Source organism: Argopecten irradians, chromosome 14 (assembly GCF_041381155.1).
Source record: "Argopecten irradians isolate NY chromosome 14, Ai_NY, whole genome shotgun sequence".
Lineage (NCBI taxonomy): Eukaryota > Metazoa > Mollusca > Bivalvia > Pectinida > Pectinidae > Argopecten > Argopecten irradians.
Window position 1 is genome coordinate 6,191,547 of NC_091147.1, and position 16,134 is coordinate 6,207,680.

Genomic DNA, 16,134 nt, shown 5'->3' on the forward strand with positions numbered 1-16,134 from the left:
CCTAACATCAAAGCCACACAGTCAACCACAGTGTACCGTTATACGGCTCTTTTGATGCACATCAAATGACTAAATTACCTGTTCAATTCCGTTGCCTCCAGTTTTACTATGAGATAGTCCAGGGGTGTAGAGATCGTAAGTGATCGGAACCCCTGGAATATCGAGGATGCAAATACCTTATTACAAAACTTAAACAGTGTATTTATGACACGTTTTCTACCCATTCTGGTCTATTTAGATCTTTATTTCTAAAATACGACAACAAAACTATTTTCTAAATCCACAACATGTTCATATTCGTCAAAAAGGAAGTCAACTATTTCGTGGGTAATACACCGAAAATCATGGATGAACACGCGGAAAGTGAACCAAAATTGAAAAAAGAACACTTTATTCGTTACAAAGGCCAAAAATATTTTGCAAGTGGTATTTTTTGAGATGTTTTGCTATCATTTTGACATTATAATTTATTATTTGTTTTCAGAATATTTCTAACCTTTCAAGCCATGTGGTTTATTTTGGTGATCGTAAGTGTTTAATTATTAGAAGCTCAGCATGTGTTTTCATGATAGCGGATGTGACGGCCATCTTGGATTTCGAATCGACCCAAAAAATAACAACACATTTTTGGGACCATGTCAGGATCATTCCAATAAAACTGTAGAAGTTTAAAGTAAAGTACGGATTTTCGTCCGCTTCCAACAGTTAGTTTCTACTTTCTGTTTCAATCCGACATTCAATAAATGTATATCGAATCATATTTGGCACTCCAATAAAATACCAAAGCTCTATTTCATCATAAGCTGGACACAAATGATAAAACAGATAACACAAGTCAACTCATGTACAGTTGACCTACTGAAGGCGTCACGTGTGTGTGGTACTGGTATATAAAGCTTACCTTTTGAGATGACCCCCGCGTCAAGTTCGATAACGATACAGCGAAGACATGGCTGGTACAACACCTAAAGTAGCTTACCGGTTCCTCGGGAAGTCGGGACTAAGTGTCTCCAATATCTGCCTAGGAACAATGACATATGGCAAATCGTCTACCATCGAGGTTTGTGCAACCAACATTAATTATAACTGGGGAATCGAGGTTTGTGCAACCAACATTAATTATAACTGGGGAATCGGACTTTGGTTCCGGGTTTTATGGTTGCGGTAACTGTGTACATGTGCATGTGTAGTAAAATCCAAAAGAATGTATACAGTGTTCATATATTTTTATGAGAAAGGTATTTTATGGGTTTTAGATACCGTGTATCAATTTGTCAGTGTTGATATATTGTATAGTATATGTATGACGATACATAAAAAGTAGTAGACAGCTTGATTTACCTCCCCTTGCTTGAAGTCGTTCCATATAATGCCATACACCGTACGCGTTCTGTGTATTTAGACATGTATGTACATATCTGTGTCGACCTGTTCGTCGGGTCAATCTAGTATCTAGTATAAATTATTTCAACAGGTTCCTTCTTTATTTTAACTTTTTGAAATATTTTGGTATAGATTTAGACTAATGTTTGGTACTATATTAGGGGAAAATTGTATGAAAATCAAAATTTGGGGGAAAAAATTGTACATTTAAAGTAAATTAATTGAATGACAAATTATTGAGCAATCAAAATAGCAATAAAGTATTTCTGGCAATAAGCCCTCTTCAGATACAGAAAAAAAACCTGAAATTTGATCAAAACAATTTGAGTTTGTAATGTTCAGTAGTGAATTATATTTTTGAAAAGTTATGTTTTTTCTAATATCATCAAATCAAAAAGGAATTTATATATATATTGTGTATCAATTTGTCAGTGCTGATTTATGCAGGTATGGCAATGCTACCGCTGTATACAGCCTGATTTATTTCCCCTTGGTGTCATCCTATAGCTATATCATAATGGCCTTTCGTTGGTCAGTGTTATCAATTAAGGACGTGTAATATGTTCTCCCTTAAAAAATCCTTGGAGTAACATATATACACCTGTACATGTGTTAATTGACCTGTCTCTTAAAGCTGGGGCAAATTGTTGAAATGAAAATCTAAAATGATTTAAATTGAACCCTAAAGACACCTGCATTTGCCATTTGATTTACAAGTTTTAAAATCCATGATACATAGGCCTATCTTTTAAAGGCCTATCTTTTAAAGTTTTTACCAAAAGCTGTATGATATTATCAAAATATGAAATTATTTGATAGATAGATATCAGAAAATCTGTGATTAATGCTCTTTGGGCAATGATTCCAAATGGGTCTTAATCATTTTGGTACCATTTTAACATGATGAGTTGCATGTTTTTAGTGACAAGTATTCACATACAATGTTTATAACAATATAAATAGCTGCCCTGTACGCAGTGTTAAGTAAACATACTGATACAACTATGTTTTATTAACAGTTATTTAATGGACCTACACAACGGGATGAGGCTGAGTCCCATGCTATAATGGACCGATTCGTAGAACTGGGAGGAAACTTTATTGACACTGCTAATATTTACAGTCTTGGAGTTTCTGAGGAAATAGTTGGCAGCTGGCTAAAAAAGTAAATTATTTACACATCTGGAATGAATGAATAATGAATGAATGTGAAGGAGATAGGCAACCAAGATAGAAAAAAGGAAGAAAAGGAGATAGTAAAAAAGTGAGTTTATGTGAGTGATCAATTGCACGACCAGACCGGGATTTGAACCTGGTACCTTTTAAACACTTAGCTCATACAGTTGTGCTAGTGCTTTACCAAATTAGCTACCTCAGGTCACCAGCGATCGACCTGAAGCATTACCATTACAAAGTGAGTGAATGGATGGAGGGGTGAGAAAAGTTAAATGGATGAGTGAGTGGCTGGGTGGGTGAGGAAGCAGACTGGTGGCATGGGAGGGCGAGTATGATTGAAGAAGCGTAGTAAGATTGAGTGAATGAGTGAGTTAGTGAGTGAAAGGATGGGTGGTGGGTGGGTGAGGAAGAAGACTCTTGTGAGAGGGTGAGTCAGAGTGGATTGAATGAGTGATGAAGTGAAATAAGATAGGGTGAGTGAGTGAGGTAGGGTGGGAGGAAATGGAGGAGGAATGGACAGATGAACAATGAGTGGGCGGGGACAGGGAAGAAAGAGGAGGGAGTTAGTATTAAAGGCCCACTACCTTTCCGAAGCAAAATTTAAAGGTTTCTCAAAAACATTAATAACATCAGAAAAAACATATCGGTGGCCTAAGATGAGGTAATAACACCAAACATGTGCAAGATTTCCTGTATAAGATATGATAACTAGGAGATACAATTCACTGTTTTGCTATCTGGCGCAGTGATATTCAACTGCCACACGGTAATTAGGACGACAGCGGGAACTATAAGACGACCCACGTTGTGAAAACTAAGTTAAGACATTTTATTTACTTTAATTAAATTTTTCAGACGATGATGATGAGTGTAGTATAAACTGTAAGTTATTAACTTTTATGACTCTACAAAATTATTGATCACATTTTACTTTCCCTTTTTGAAAATAAAAAACTGTTTCGGAAAGGTAGCGGGCCTTTAAAGGGAGAGAAATAGGCGGAGAGTCAGATTTTGTATGTGTGTATGCTTTTCCCCTTCTTGATAATGAATATTTGAAATAAGTGCTACATCACACAAAATAATGATATGTTATTTTATTTGATGCTAAATTGTCACTGTACAATTTTGTAAGTGTTTCAAAGAATAAGTATGATTTTTAAGTAAGGATAAATTTACCCTACCAGTAAATCTGCTACTTAATAAATTAACTTATACCAATGTATTTGGATATAATTTCAGGCAAAAAAGAAGTGACATTGTCTTAGCCACTAAAGTGCGGGCTACCATGGGACCAGGAGCCAATGATATGGGTCTGAGCAGACGACACATTCTTCAACAGTGTGATGACAGTCTACGTCGTCTACAGACAAGCTACATAGACCTATACCAGGTACAGTCTAAAACATTCATTTATCACTAGCCGTCTACAGACAAGCTACATAGACCTATACCAGGTACAGCCTAAAACATTCATTTATCACCTATACCAGGTACAGTCTAAAACATTCATTTATCACTAGCCGTCTACAGACAAGCTACATAGACCTATACCAGGTACAGCCTAAAACATTCATTTATCACTAGCCGTCTACAGACAAGCTACATAGACCTATACCAGGTACAGTCTAAAACATTCATTTATCACTAGCCGTCTACAGACAAGCTACATAGACCTATACCAGGTACAGCCTAAAACATTCATTTATCACTAGCCGTCTACAGACAAGCTACATAGGCCTATACCAGGTACAGTCTAAAACATTCATTTATTACTAGCCGTCTGCAGACAAGCTACATAGACCTATACCAGGTATATTCTAAAACATTCATTTATCACTAGCCGTCTACAGACAAACTACATAGACCTATACCAGGTACAGTCTAAAACATTCATTTATCACTAGCCGTCTACAGACAAGCTACATAGGCCTATACCAGGTACAGTCTAAAACATTCATTTTATCACTAGCCGTCTACAGACAAGCTACATAGACCTATACCAGGTATATTCTAAAACATTCATTTATCACTAGCCGTCTACAGACAAACTACATAGACCTATACCAGGTACAGTCTAAAACATTCATTTATCACTAGCCGTCTACAGACAAGCTACATAGACCTATACCAGGTACAGCCTAAAACATTCATTTATCACTAGCCGTCTACAGACAAGCTACATAGACCTATACCAGGTACAGCCTAAAACATTCATTTATCACTAGCCATCTACAGACAAGCTACATAGACCTATACCAGGTACAGTCTAAAACATTCATTTATCACTAGCTAGCCGTCTACAGACAAGCTACATAGACCTATACCAGGTACAGTCTAAAACATTCATTTATCACTAGCCGTCTACAGACAAGCTACATAGACCTATACCAGGTACAGTCTAAAACATTCATTTATCACTAGCCGTCTACAGACAAGCTACATAGACCTATACCAGGTACAGCCTAAAACATTCATTTATCACTAGCCTTCTACAGACAAGCTACATAGACCTATACCAGGTACAGCCTAAAACATTCATTGATCACAATCATATAATATGTAGACAGCTACTCTGTCAGCAACATTCCTTAACTTTTAGTAATTCAATAAACTTATAATCCTCTAAAGCATTACAGAAGTTAATGTAAAAATCTTAAATTAAGAAAACTTTCCTTAACGCCTGTCATGCTTTCCTATGTGAAATTTTGAGTAAATGAAGTTCTTAGGCAATATTTCCTCACATGAGGTTTACATATATTTCATGTAAAAAATATTCACATGAAATTCACTTTTTTGCCCCAGTTCACGTGAAATTTGGTCCTTAAAGTATATATATTTTCATTCTTACAAAATTGAAGGTTTATCAAGGACAACTATATGGTAAGATAATCTTATATCTATATCTATGGCCTTAGATCAAGTTACAAAATAAAACAGCAGCAAGATTCCCAGTGTAATTTTATGTGATATTAAGGTTGTTTTCACTGCTTTTGTTACTTGGCATAGTATTGATATTCAACTATAGATCATTTTATGTACCTTTATCTACATGAACCTATACCAGTAAACTATTATAACATTGATGTACTTGACACATTGTAGACTCATGGCTGGGACAATGCAGTACCAATTGAGGAAACTCTGAGGGCATTGGATGACCTGGTCAAGTGTGGAAAGGTTCGCTACATCGGTGTCTGTAATGTGGTAGGATGGCAGATGCAGAAAATGGTAGGATGGCAGATGCAGAAGATTGTTGATAAAGCAGAGGCCATGGGGATCAACTCTATCATAGGGCTACAGGTAAATAAACTAAATCAAATATAGATACATTTAAATGACTTCTATGTAACAAAGAGGTGGGGATCAACTCTATCATAGGGCTACAGGTAAATAAACTAAATCAAATATAGATACATTTAAATGACTTCTATGTAACAAAGAGGTGGGGATCAACTCTATCATAGGGCTACAGGTATAGACTAAATCAAAAACTGATATCTTCTTAACTGTTTAATGACTTCTTCTAGAATGGAAAATACAACAAGACCAAGAAAACAAATATTATGCATATAGTAAATCCTTCAACAAGCAGAGGACAGACAGAATATACATTGTAGCAGCTTTATATAATTAGCTATGGTGTCCAAATGAACACAACAATGAAGGTCATTGAAATGGCTGAAGTGTTTGAAAAATTCCACACATAAGTAATAAACAGTTGATCCTCCCCAAGTTAAACCAGTTTTCAGTGTAGTGAATAATCTGAGGGGGGAAAAACCCAAGACGGATAATAAGAAGTCAATGAGTGATTAATGAATAGAAAAAGTGTGATATTTTTACAGCAACAGTACAGTCTGCTCTGTAGACACCCAGAGTTAGAGGAATTCCAGGTGTGTAAGAATGAAGGACTTGGTGTGTTACCTTGGAGTCCACTCAAGGGGTAGGTGTATAGCATTAATATTTATATCTGTAACAATAATCCCAGAGTTAGAGGAATTTTAGCCCGAAATACTCTGGGCCTGAAACCACACTTAGACATTATGACAGATAGATGTCTGATTTAGGGCCAGAGTGCAGTTGTACTCGAAAACCTGGAATAAGCTGACACCCTTTGGTATCGGGCCAGGTCATCTCCTATATAGACTGACCTCCAGGTTTTCGAGTACAACTGCACTCTGGACCTAAACCAGACATCTATCTGTCATAATGTCTAAGTCTGGTGTCAGGGCCAGACTATCTTGGGCTAGAGGAATTCCAGGTGTGTAAGAATGAGAGGTGTAGAGATCGTAAGTGATCAGAACCACTGGAGTATCGAGGATGTGTTAATAAACCCAGCGCTAGAAAAATTTTATTTGAAGAAATTTTTGCTAATTTTTAATGGAATATTTAGGATAAAATTCTGGTGAATGAGGTCTGCATTTTAGTGTTTATCTCTGATATTATACCAACACTACAGCTATCCAGGTAAACATTATACCAACACTACAGCTATTCAGGTAAACATTATACCAACACACTACAGCTATCCAGGTAAACATTATACCAGGTAAACATTATACCAACACTACAGCTATCCAGGTAAACATTATACCAACACTACAGCTATCCAGGTAAACATTATACCAACACTACAGCTATCCAGGTAAACATTATACCAACACTACAGCTATCCAGGTAAACATTATACCAACACTACAGCTATCCAGGTAAACATTATACCAACACTACAGCTATCCAGGTAAACATTATACCAACACTACAGCTATCCAGGTAAACATTATACCAACACTACAGCTATCCAGGTAAACATTATACCAACACTACAGCTATCCAGGTAAACATTATACCGACACTACAGCTATCCAGGTAAACATTATACCAACACTACAGCTATCCAGGTAAACATTATACCAACACTACAGCTATCCAGGTAAACATTATACCAACACTACAGCTATCCAGGTAAACATTATACCAACACTACAGCTATCCAGGTAAACATTATACCAACACTACAGCTATCCAGGTAAACATTATACCAACACTACAGCTATCCAGGTAAACATTATACCAACACTACAGCTATCCAGGTAAACATTATACCTACACTACAGCTATCCAGGTAAACATTATACCACACTACAGCTATCCAGGTAAACATTATACCACACTACAGCTATCCAGGTAAACATTATACCGACACTACAGCTATCCAGGTAAACATTATACCGACACTACAGCTATCCAGGTAAACATTATACCGACACTACAGCTATCCAGGTAAACATTATACCAACACTACAGCTATCCAGGTAAACATTATACCACACTACAGCTATCCAGTAAACATTATAACACTACAGCTATCCAGGTAAACATTATACCACACTACAGCTATCCAGGTAAACATTATACCAACACTACAGCTATCCAGGTAAACATTATACCAACACTACAGCTATCCAGGTAAACATTATACCAACACTACAGCTATCCAGGTAAACATTATACCAACACTACAGCTATCCAGGTAAACATTATACCAACACTACAGCTATCCAGGTAAACATTATACCACACTACAGCTATCCAGGTAAACATTATACCAACACTACAGCTATCCAGGTAAACATTATACCACACTACAGCTATCCAGGTAAACATTATACCTACATACAGCTATCCAGGTAAACATTATACCAACACTACAGCTATCCAGGTAAACATTATACCAACACTACAGCTATCCAGGTAAACATTATACCAACACTACAGCTATCCAGGTAAACATTATACCAACACTACAGCTATCCAGGTAAACATTATACCAACACTACAGCTATCCAGGTAAACATTATACCACACTACAGCTATCCAGGTAAACATTATACCTACACTACAGCTATCCAGGTAAACATTATACCACACTACAGCTATCCAGGTAAACATTATACCTACACTACAGCTATCCAGGTAAACATTATACCACACTACAGCTATCCAGGTAAACATTATACACACTACAGCTATCCAGGTAAACATTATACCTACACTACAGCAGCTATCCAGGTAAACATTATACCAACACTACAGCTATCCAGGTAAACATTATACCAACACTACAGCTATCCAGGTAAACATTATACCAACACTACAGCTATCCAGGTAAACATTATACCAACACTACAGCTATCCAGGTAAACATTATACCAACACTACAGCTATCCAGGTAAACATTATACCAACACTACAGCTATCCAGGTAAACATTATACCAACACTACAGCTATCCAGGTAAACATTATACCAACACTACAGCTATCCAGAAAACTTTAACTTGACAAATTGCTGTGTTTACTGTTTAGGGGACTACTAACAGGAAAGTTTGAGCGTGGTGTCAAACCCGCCGGTGACGGGTCCAGAATTGGATTTGTAGCTGAGAAAGAGTCCAACCGAGCATTTCAGAGCAGTCCAGCCTGGAGCAAGTATGAAGACAATGAATTCTACTGGAACCTGATAGATACTATGAACAAAGTTGCCAAGAGCCATGGTAATGATACATAATACATAATTTTATGTGTTATACTGCAACAAAACTTCATTAAAAAAACGTTTTATATGTTAACTCAGGAATAATCACCGTTAAAGAGAATCAGAGAAGCATGACCGTCAGCATTTTAAAGCATTCTAAGTTCTATCATTGTGTTTGCTTTGTGTTCATCAGGTTACATGAATGAGGCCTAATGATGAAGGAGGTTGTTAGCTTTAAATTATTCTCACCTACTTAAGCACACAGAAGGAGGTTGTTAGCTTTAAATTATTCTCACCTACTTAAGCACACAGAGTCAATATTGTACATTAACCTGTATTTTGGAATGTGTCTTTGAGAAGACCTTATCCATTCCACAACAACTGATCAAGTAGACCATTAAGCAAAAGTTGAACTCATTGAAAATGTCTACATTGTGAAGGATATATCTCACAGATGCTTTATATCAAATCTTTTCCCACAAAGTAATACAAAGCAATAAATGGAAGTTGTCTTTCAAATTAACTGATATCGATGGCTGCCTGTATAGTTCTGATTTAAATGATATCTGTTGTTGTTCTTGTTTGAAGGTAAAAGTGTGCCCCAGGTAGCACTAAGATGGCTCCTCCAGAAGAATGTGGTATCGTCTGTGATCATTGGAGCCACGTCAATCAAACAATTGGAGGACAACATGGGGGCTAGTACAGGCTGGAGTCTAACTAAGGAGGAGGTCAGTGTGTTATAACGTAATTAGAGTCTAACTAAGGAGGAGGTCAGTGTGTTATAACGTAATTAGAGTCTAACTAAGGAGGAGGTCAGTGTGTTATAACGTAATTAGAGTCTAACTAAGGAGGAGGTCAGTGTGTTATAACGTAATTAGTGTTTAACTAAGGAGGAGGTCAGTGTGTTATAATGTAATTAGAGTCTCACTAAGGAGGAGGTCAGTGTGTTATAACGTAATTAGAGTCTAACTAAGGAGGAGGTCAGTGTGTTATAACGTAATTAGAGTCTAACTAAGGAGGAGGTCAGTGTGTTATAACGTAATTAGAGTCTCACTAAGGAGGAGGTCAGTGTGTCATAACGTAATTAGAGTCTAGTTAAGGAGGAGGTCAGTGTGTTATAACGTAATTAGAGTCTAGTTAAGGAGGAGGTCAGTGTGTTATAACGTAATTAGAGTCTAACTAAGGAGGAGGTCAGTGTGATATAACGTAATTAGAGTCTAACTAAGGAGGAGGTCAGTGTGTTATAACGTAATTAGAGTCTAACTAAGGAGGAGGTCAGTGTGTTATAACGTAATTAGAGTCTAACTAAGGAGGAGGTCAGTGTGTTATAACGTAATTAGAGTCTCACTAAGGAGGAGGTCAGTGTGTTATAACGTAATTAGAGTCTAACTAAGGAGGAGGTCAGTGTGTTATAACGTAATTAGAGTCTAACTAAGGAGGAGGTCAGTGTGTTATAACGTAATTAGAGTCTAACTAAGGAGGAGGTCAGTGTGTTATAACGTAATTAGTGTCTAACTAAGGAGGAGGTCAGTGTGTTATAATGTAATTAGAGTCTCACTAAGGAGGAGGTCAGTGTGTTATAACGTAATTAGAGTCTAACTAAGGAGGAGGTCAGTGTGTTATAACGTAATTATTGTCTAACTAAGGAGGAGGTCAGTGTGTTTATAACGTAATTAGAGTCTCACTAAGGAGGAGGTCAGTGTGTCATAACGTAATTAGAGTCTAGTTAAGGAGGAGGTCAGTGTGTTATAACGTAATTAGAGTCTAGTTAAGGAGGAGGTCAGTGTGTTATAACGTAATTAGAGTCTAACTAAGGAGGAGGTCAGTGTGTTATAACGTAATTAGAGTCTAGTTAAGGAGGAGGTCAGTGTGTTATAACGTAATTAGAGTCTAACTAAGGAGGAGGTCAGTGTGATATAACGTAATTAGAGTCTAACTAAGGAGGAGGTCAGTGTGTTATAACGTAATTAGAGTCTAACTAAGGAGGAGGTCAGTGTGTTATAACTTAATTAGAGTCTCACTAAGGAGGAGGTCAGTGTGTTATAACGTAATTAGAGTCTCACTAAGGAGGAGGTCAGTGTGTTATAACGTAATTAGAGTCTCACTAAGGAGGAGGTCAGTGTGTTTATAACGTAATTAGAGTAACTAAGGAGGAGGTCAGTGTGTCATAACGTAATTAGAGTCTCACTAAGGAGGAGGTCAGTGTGTTATAACGTAATTAGAGTCTAACTAAGGAGGAGGTCAGTGTGTTATAACGTAATTAGAGTCTCACTAAGGAGGAGGTCAGTGTGTTATAACGTAATTAGAGTCTAACTAAGGAGGAGGTCAGTGTGTTATAACGTAATTAGAGTCTAACTAAGGAGGAGGTCAGTGTGTTATAACGTAATTAGAGTCTAACTAAGGAGGAGGTCAGTGTGTTATAACGTAATTAGAGTCTAACTAAGGAGGAGGTCAGTGTGTTATAACGTAATTAGAGTCTAACTAAGGAGGAGGTCAGTGTGTTATAACGTAATTAGAGTCTAACTAAGGAGGAGGTCAGTGTGTTATAACGTAATTAGAGTCTAACTAAGGAGTAGGTCAGTGTGTTATAACGTAATTAGAGTCTAACTAAGGAGGAGGTCAATGTGTTATAACGTACATGTAATCAAATTCTAACTAAGGTGGAGGTCAGTGTGTTATAACGTAATTAGAGTCTCACTAAGGAGGAGGTCAGTGTGTTATAATGTAATTAGAGTCTAACTAAGGAGGAGGTCAGTGTGTTATAACGTAGTTAGAGTCTAGTTAAGGAGGAGATCAGAGTGTTATAATGTAATTAGAGTCTAACAAAGGAGGAGGTCAGTGTGTTATAACGTAATTAGAGTCTAACTAAGGAGGAGGTCAGTGTGTTATAACGTAATTAGAGTCTAACTAAGGAGGAGGTCAGTGTGTTATAACGTAATTAGAGTCTAACTAAGGAGGAGGTCAGTGTGTTATAACGTAATTAGAGTCTAACTAAGGAGGAGGTCAGTGTGTTATAACGTAATTAGAGTCTAACTAAGGAGGAGGTCAGTGTGTTATAACGTAATTAGAGTCTAACTAAGGAGGAGGTCAGTGTGTTATAACGTAATTAGAGTCTAACTAAGGAGGAGGTCAGTGTGTTATAACGTAATTAGAGTCTCACTAAGGAGGAGGTCAGTGTGTTATAACGTAATTAGAGTCTAATTAAGGAGGAGGTCAGTGTGTTATAACGTACATGTAATCAAATTCTAACTAAGGAGGAGGTCAGTGTGTTATAACGTAATTAGAGTCTCACTAAGGAGGAGGTCAGTGTGTTTTAATGTAATTAGAGTCTAACTAAGGAGGAGGTCAGTGTGTTATAACGTAGTTAGAGTCTAGTTAAGGAGGAGATCAGAGTGTTATAATGTAATTAGAGTCTCACTAAGGATGATAACAGTGTGTTATAACGTAATAAGTGTCTAACTAAGGAGGAGGTCAGTGTGTTATAATGTAATTAGAGTCTAACTAAGGAGGAGGTCAGTGTGTTATAACGTAATTAGAGTCTCACTTAGGTGGAGGTCAGTGTGTCATAACGTAATTAGAGTCTAGTTAAGGAGGAGGTCAGTGTGTTATAACGTAATTAGAGTCTAACTAAGGAGGAGGTCAGTGTGTTATAACGTAATTAGAGTCTAACTAAGGAGGAGGTCAGTGTGTTATAACGTAATTAGAGTCTAACTAAGGAGGAGGTCAGTGTGTTATAACGTAATTAGAGTCTAACTAAGGAGGAGGTCAGTGTGTTATAACGTAATTAGTGTCTAAGTAAGGAGGAGGTCAGTGTGTTATAATGTAATTAGTGTCTAACTAAGGAGGAGGTCAGTGTGTTATAGCGTAATTAGAGTCTAACTAAGGAGGAGGTCAGTGTGTTATAACGTAATTAGTGTCTAACTAAGGAGGAGGTCAGTATGTTATAACGTAATTAGAGTCTAACTAAGGAGGAGGTCAGTGTGTTATAATGTAATTAGAGTCTAACTAAGGAGGAGGTCAGTGTGTTATAATGAAATTAGTGTCTAACTAAGGTGGAGGTCAGTGTGTTATAATGTAATTAGTGTCTAACTAAGGTGGAGGTCAGTGTGATATAACGTAATTAGAGTCTAACTAAGGAGGAGGTCAGTGTGTTATAACGTAATTAGTGTCTAACTAAGGAGGAGGTCAGTGTGTTATAACGTAATTAGTGTCTAACTAAGGAGGAGGTCAGTGTGTTATAGCGTAATTAGAGTCTAACTAAGGTGGAGGTCAGTATGTTATAATGTAATAAGTGTCTAACTAAGGAGGAGATCAGAGTGTTATAATGCAATTAGTGTCTAACTAAGGTGGAGGTCAGTGTGTTATAATGTAATTAGTGTCTAACTAATGTGGAGGTCAGTGTGTTATAGCGTAATTAGAGTCTAACTAAGGTGGAGGTCAGTGTGTTATGATGTAATTAGTGTCTAACTAAGGAGGAGGTCAGTGTGTTATAATGTAATTAGTGTCTAACTAAGGAGGAGGTCAGTGTGTTATAATGTAATTAGAGTCTAACTAAGGAGGAGGTCAGTGTGTTATAACGTAATTAGAGTCTAACTAAGGAGGAGGTCAATGTGTTATAACGTAATTAGAGTCTTACTAAGGAGGACCTCAGCGTTCCCACATGGTGACACGGAGCTATTTTCTCTTCCGATTGTGAACAAAGACCGACAAAGTGTAAAACGGCAGTCTTTACTCATCTGGAATTTAAGTAATATTAACCCCAAGAGTAGCGAATTGCTAATTTTCGGTATAATAGACATTGTATTCCCCAGTGACAGTGTGATATGAAGGTTTATTTACCCTCAAACGTAATATTTTCCTCGGACAAGCCCTCTGGAAATGTTACAACTTCTGGTAAATAGCCTATATGTAAACCTTCATATCGCACTGTAACCAGGTCATGAAAACCGGGTCATGGGAATGCGTATGATGTCTTCAATATGTTGAAAAGACATGGTACATATGCATGATAAAAGTCGTGTATATTATATCAATACAGTTGTCTGATTGCACAACGTACTAAAAACAGTGTGCGCACATTGTCTGCATAAAGTGTGCCCAACTGCATTCAGAAATGCTTTTTGTATTAAAACAGTAAAGGGAGAAAAAATAGTTTCAAATAAGGCTGCTGATGGTGAGATTTGAACCGAAAATGCTCTTTCTGTATCAGCAATCACTTAATCTTGACCGTTCAAGACCTCTTGGGTCGCTTGTATATGTAGGTTCCCCTACGACCCTAGTAGTGTATTTCGCATTTTGGTAGCGATCGTCAACAAGATGGATTTTAGGCCACCATCTTGGATTTTAATAATTGAAGTTTGTTACCGCTATTTCTCAGTAAATAATGAAGGTATCTTACTCATGTGTAGTTTGAAGTTGAAGTTTGAAAAGCAGAGAAAAGATGGGTTTTTTTCCATTGTCAGACATAAACAATTCTTTGGTGAACACTAAGATCTCTATGGGATCTCCCGTTTATTTTGTGACAATTATATGTTAGGTCAGGGTCGCTATGATAAACTTCATGTACCTAAACTACATATATATGGATGGGTCAAATATAAATCAAATCTTAATTTTGTTCTTGTATATTTTGACTGATAACATGAAAGAAACGAGTCATGTGTATAATGTTGAATAATGGGTTTTTTTCACAGATGGCCGAACTGGACACTGCCTCTAGTGTAGAACTGCCGTATCCATATGAAATGGTATTCCGTATGAACGAGAGAAGGAAAAACCCTTTTAATGGCTCGCCATTTGTGGAAAATATATCGGAATGAACAGTTATTGTGGTATATGATAAAAGTCGTGTATATCACATTATAATTTGTAATCACGGTGTATTGGATTAATACCTATTAAATGAGTATGGTAAGCATGCTTTAATTGAACATATATAATTGGCAGGTTAAAAAAATAATTCTTAATTTTTTAATTTGTTATCCTAAGCAAATCCAGGTGTATCATAGTATTACTATAATGTTTTTTGGGTTTTTTTTTTGTATTGTGAATTCTACATTCACTGTCTTACATGTAACTGTAAATAGTGTGTTTATTAAATATGATCGATGCACTTCAGAAAGTGACTTTTATGTCTAAAAATCGATGAAGGTTGATTTGATTAAGGCCTGTGATACTTTCTCATCATTGTTGTAAACAGAACAAACTTATTTTCACTATATCAATTTTCTTGTTCACTGTACATCGTTGTCTTATGTTTTCGTCAGTTGCATTGATAGGAAGTATTGTATGAGTTTTCGTTTAACAGTTTTGGTAAATGTATTTTTATATTAATGAACTTTATAGCGATGTACTTTTATATACAAATGTACTTATCGGTGCTAAGCTTTATACTGGTATTTAAATTTTCTCTGCAATTTCTATTCGTTCTGAAAAACCTTTTATGCGTATATACAATCAATAGAAATCTAATACAATCGTAAAGAATTGATTATGTACAATTATGAGCGTTTTTTTAAGTTTTAAAGATCATGACATATTCTATAAATCAGTTTGAATTCTGTAAATCCTGAATAAGACTCGTGTGAACTCCCCAAAACCGAAAATGTAACAACGTACAATGTATCAATACTTGTTGTGATATATATTTATATTTTATATATGTTTGTTAGTTAATGGTGATGGTGACCTTTTATAAAAATAAAACAACATCGATTATTATGATATTCCTTTTAATAATGAAGAAATAGAATATGAAAATTAAATTTGTCAATAAAATACATTTTAAAGAAACCGCGTATATACTTTGTCACCATATAAGATACATGTAAGTATGAATTGATTACAATAATTGTGCAACGTCTTGCTGTCACACAAATGTATTCACCACGGATGACTACAACGTTTATATTCACAAAGCGATGAGGTATAATGAATTCGATTCAAATAATGTTGATTAAGGATTAACTTGGGTAGATATTGTTAAAGTTTTGGAAAGATAACACAAACAGTTGAGTGTACCCTAGATAAACTAAATTTTAGCTAA

General features: G+C 36.3%; 2 protein-coding genes across 3 annotated transcripts in view; one reads left to right on the top strand and one right to left on the bottom strand.

Annotated features, from left to right (window-relative positions):
• Positions 1-1,040, bottom strand: part of LOC138308336 (monocarboxylate transporter 12-like) — an 18,912-nt gene extending 17,872 nt beyond the window's left edge. The window contains exon 1 of one of the 2 annotated variants that reach the window (XM_069249328.1): positions 902-1,040. The gene's annotated coding sequence lies outside the window, so the exon portion shown is untranslated. The remainder of the gene's footprint in view (positions 1-901) is intronic. The other variant, XM_069249330.1, reaches the window with a different exon arrangement.
• On the top strand, positions 901-15,807 carry LOC138308337 (1-deoxyxylulose-5-phosphate synthase YajO-like). Its single transcript, XM_069249331.1, has 8 exons — positions 901-1,060; positions 2,403-2,548; positions 3,799-3,949; positions 5,662-5,859; positions 6,402-6,499; positions 8,924-9,108; positions 9,678-9,817; positions 14,783-15,807. Exons 1-8 carry the CDS (start codon positions 950-952, stop codon positions 14,906-14,908), a joined length of 1,155 nt encoding a protein of 384 aa, XP_069105432.1. The 5' UTR covers positions 901-949; the 3' UTR covers positions 14,909-15,807.
• Positions 15,808-16,134: the final 327 nt, after the last annotated feature.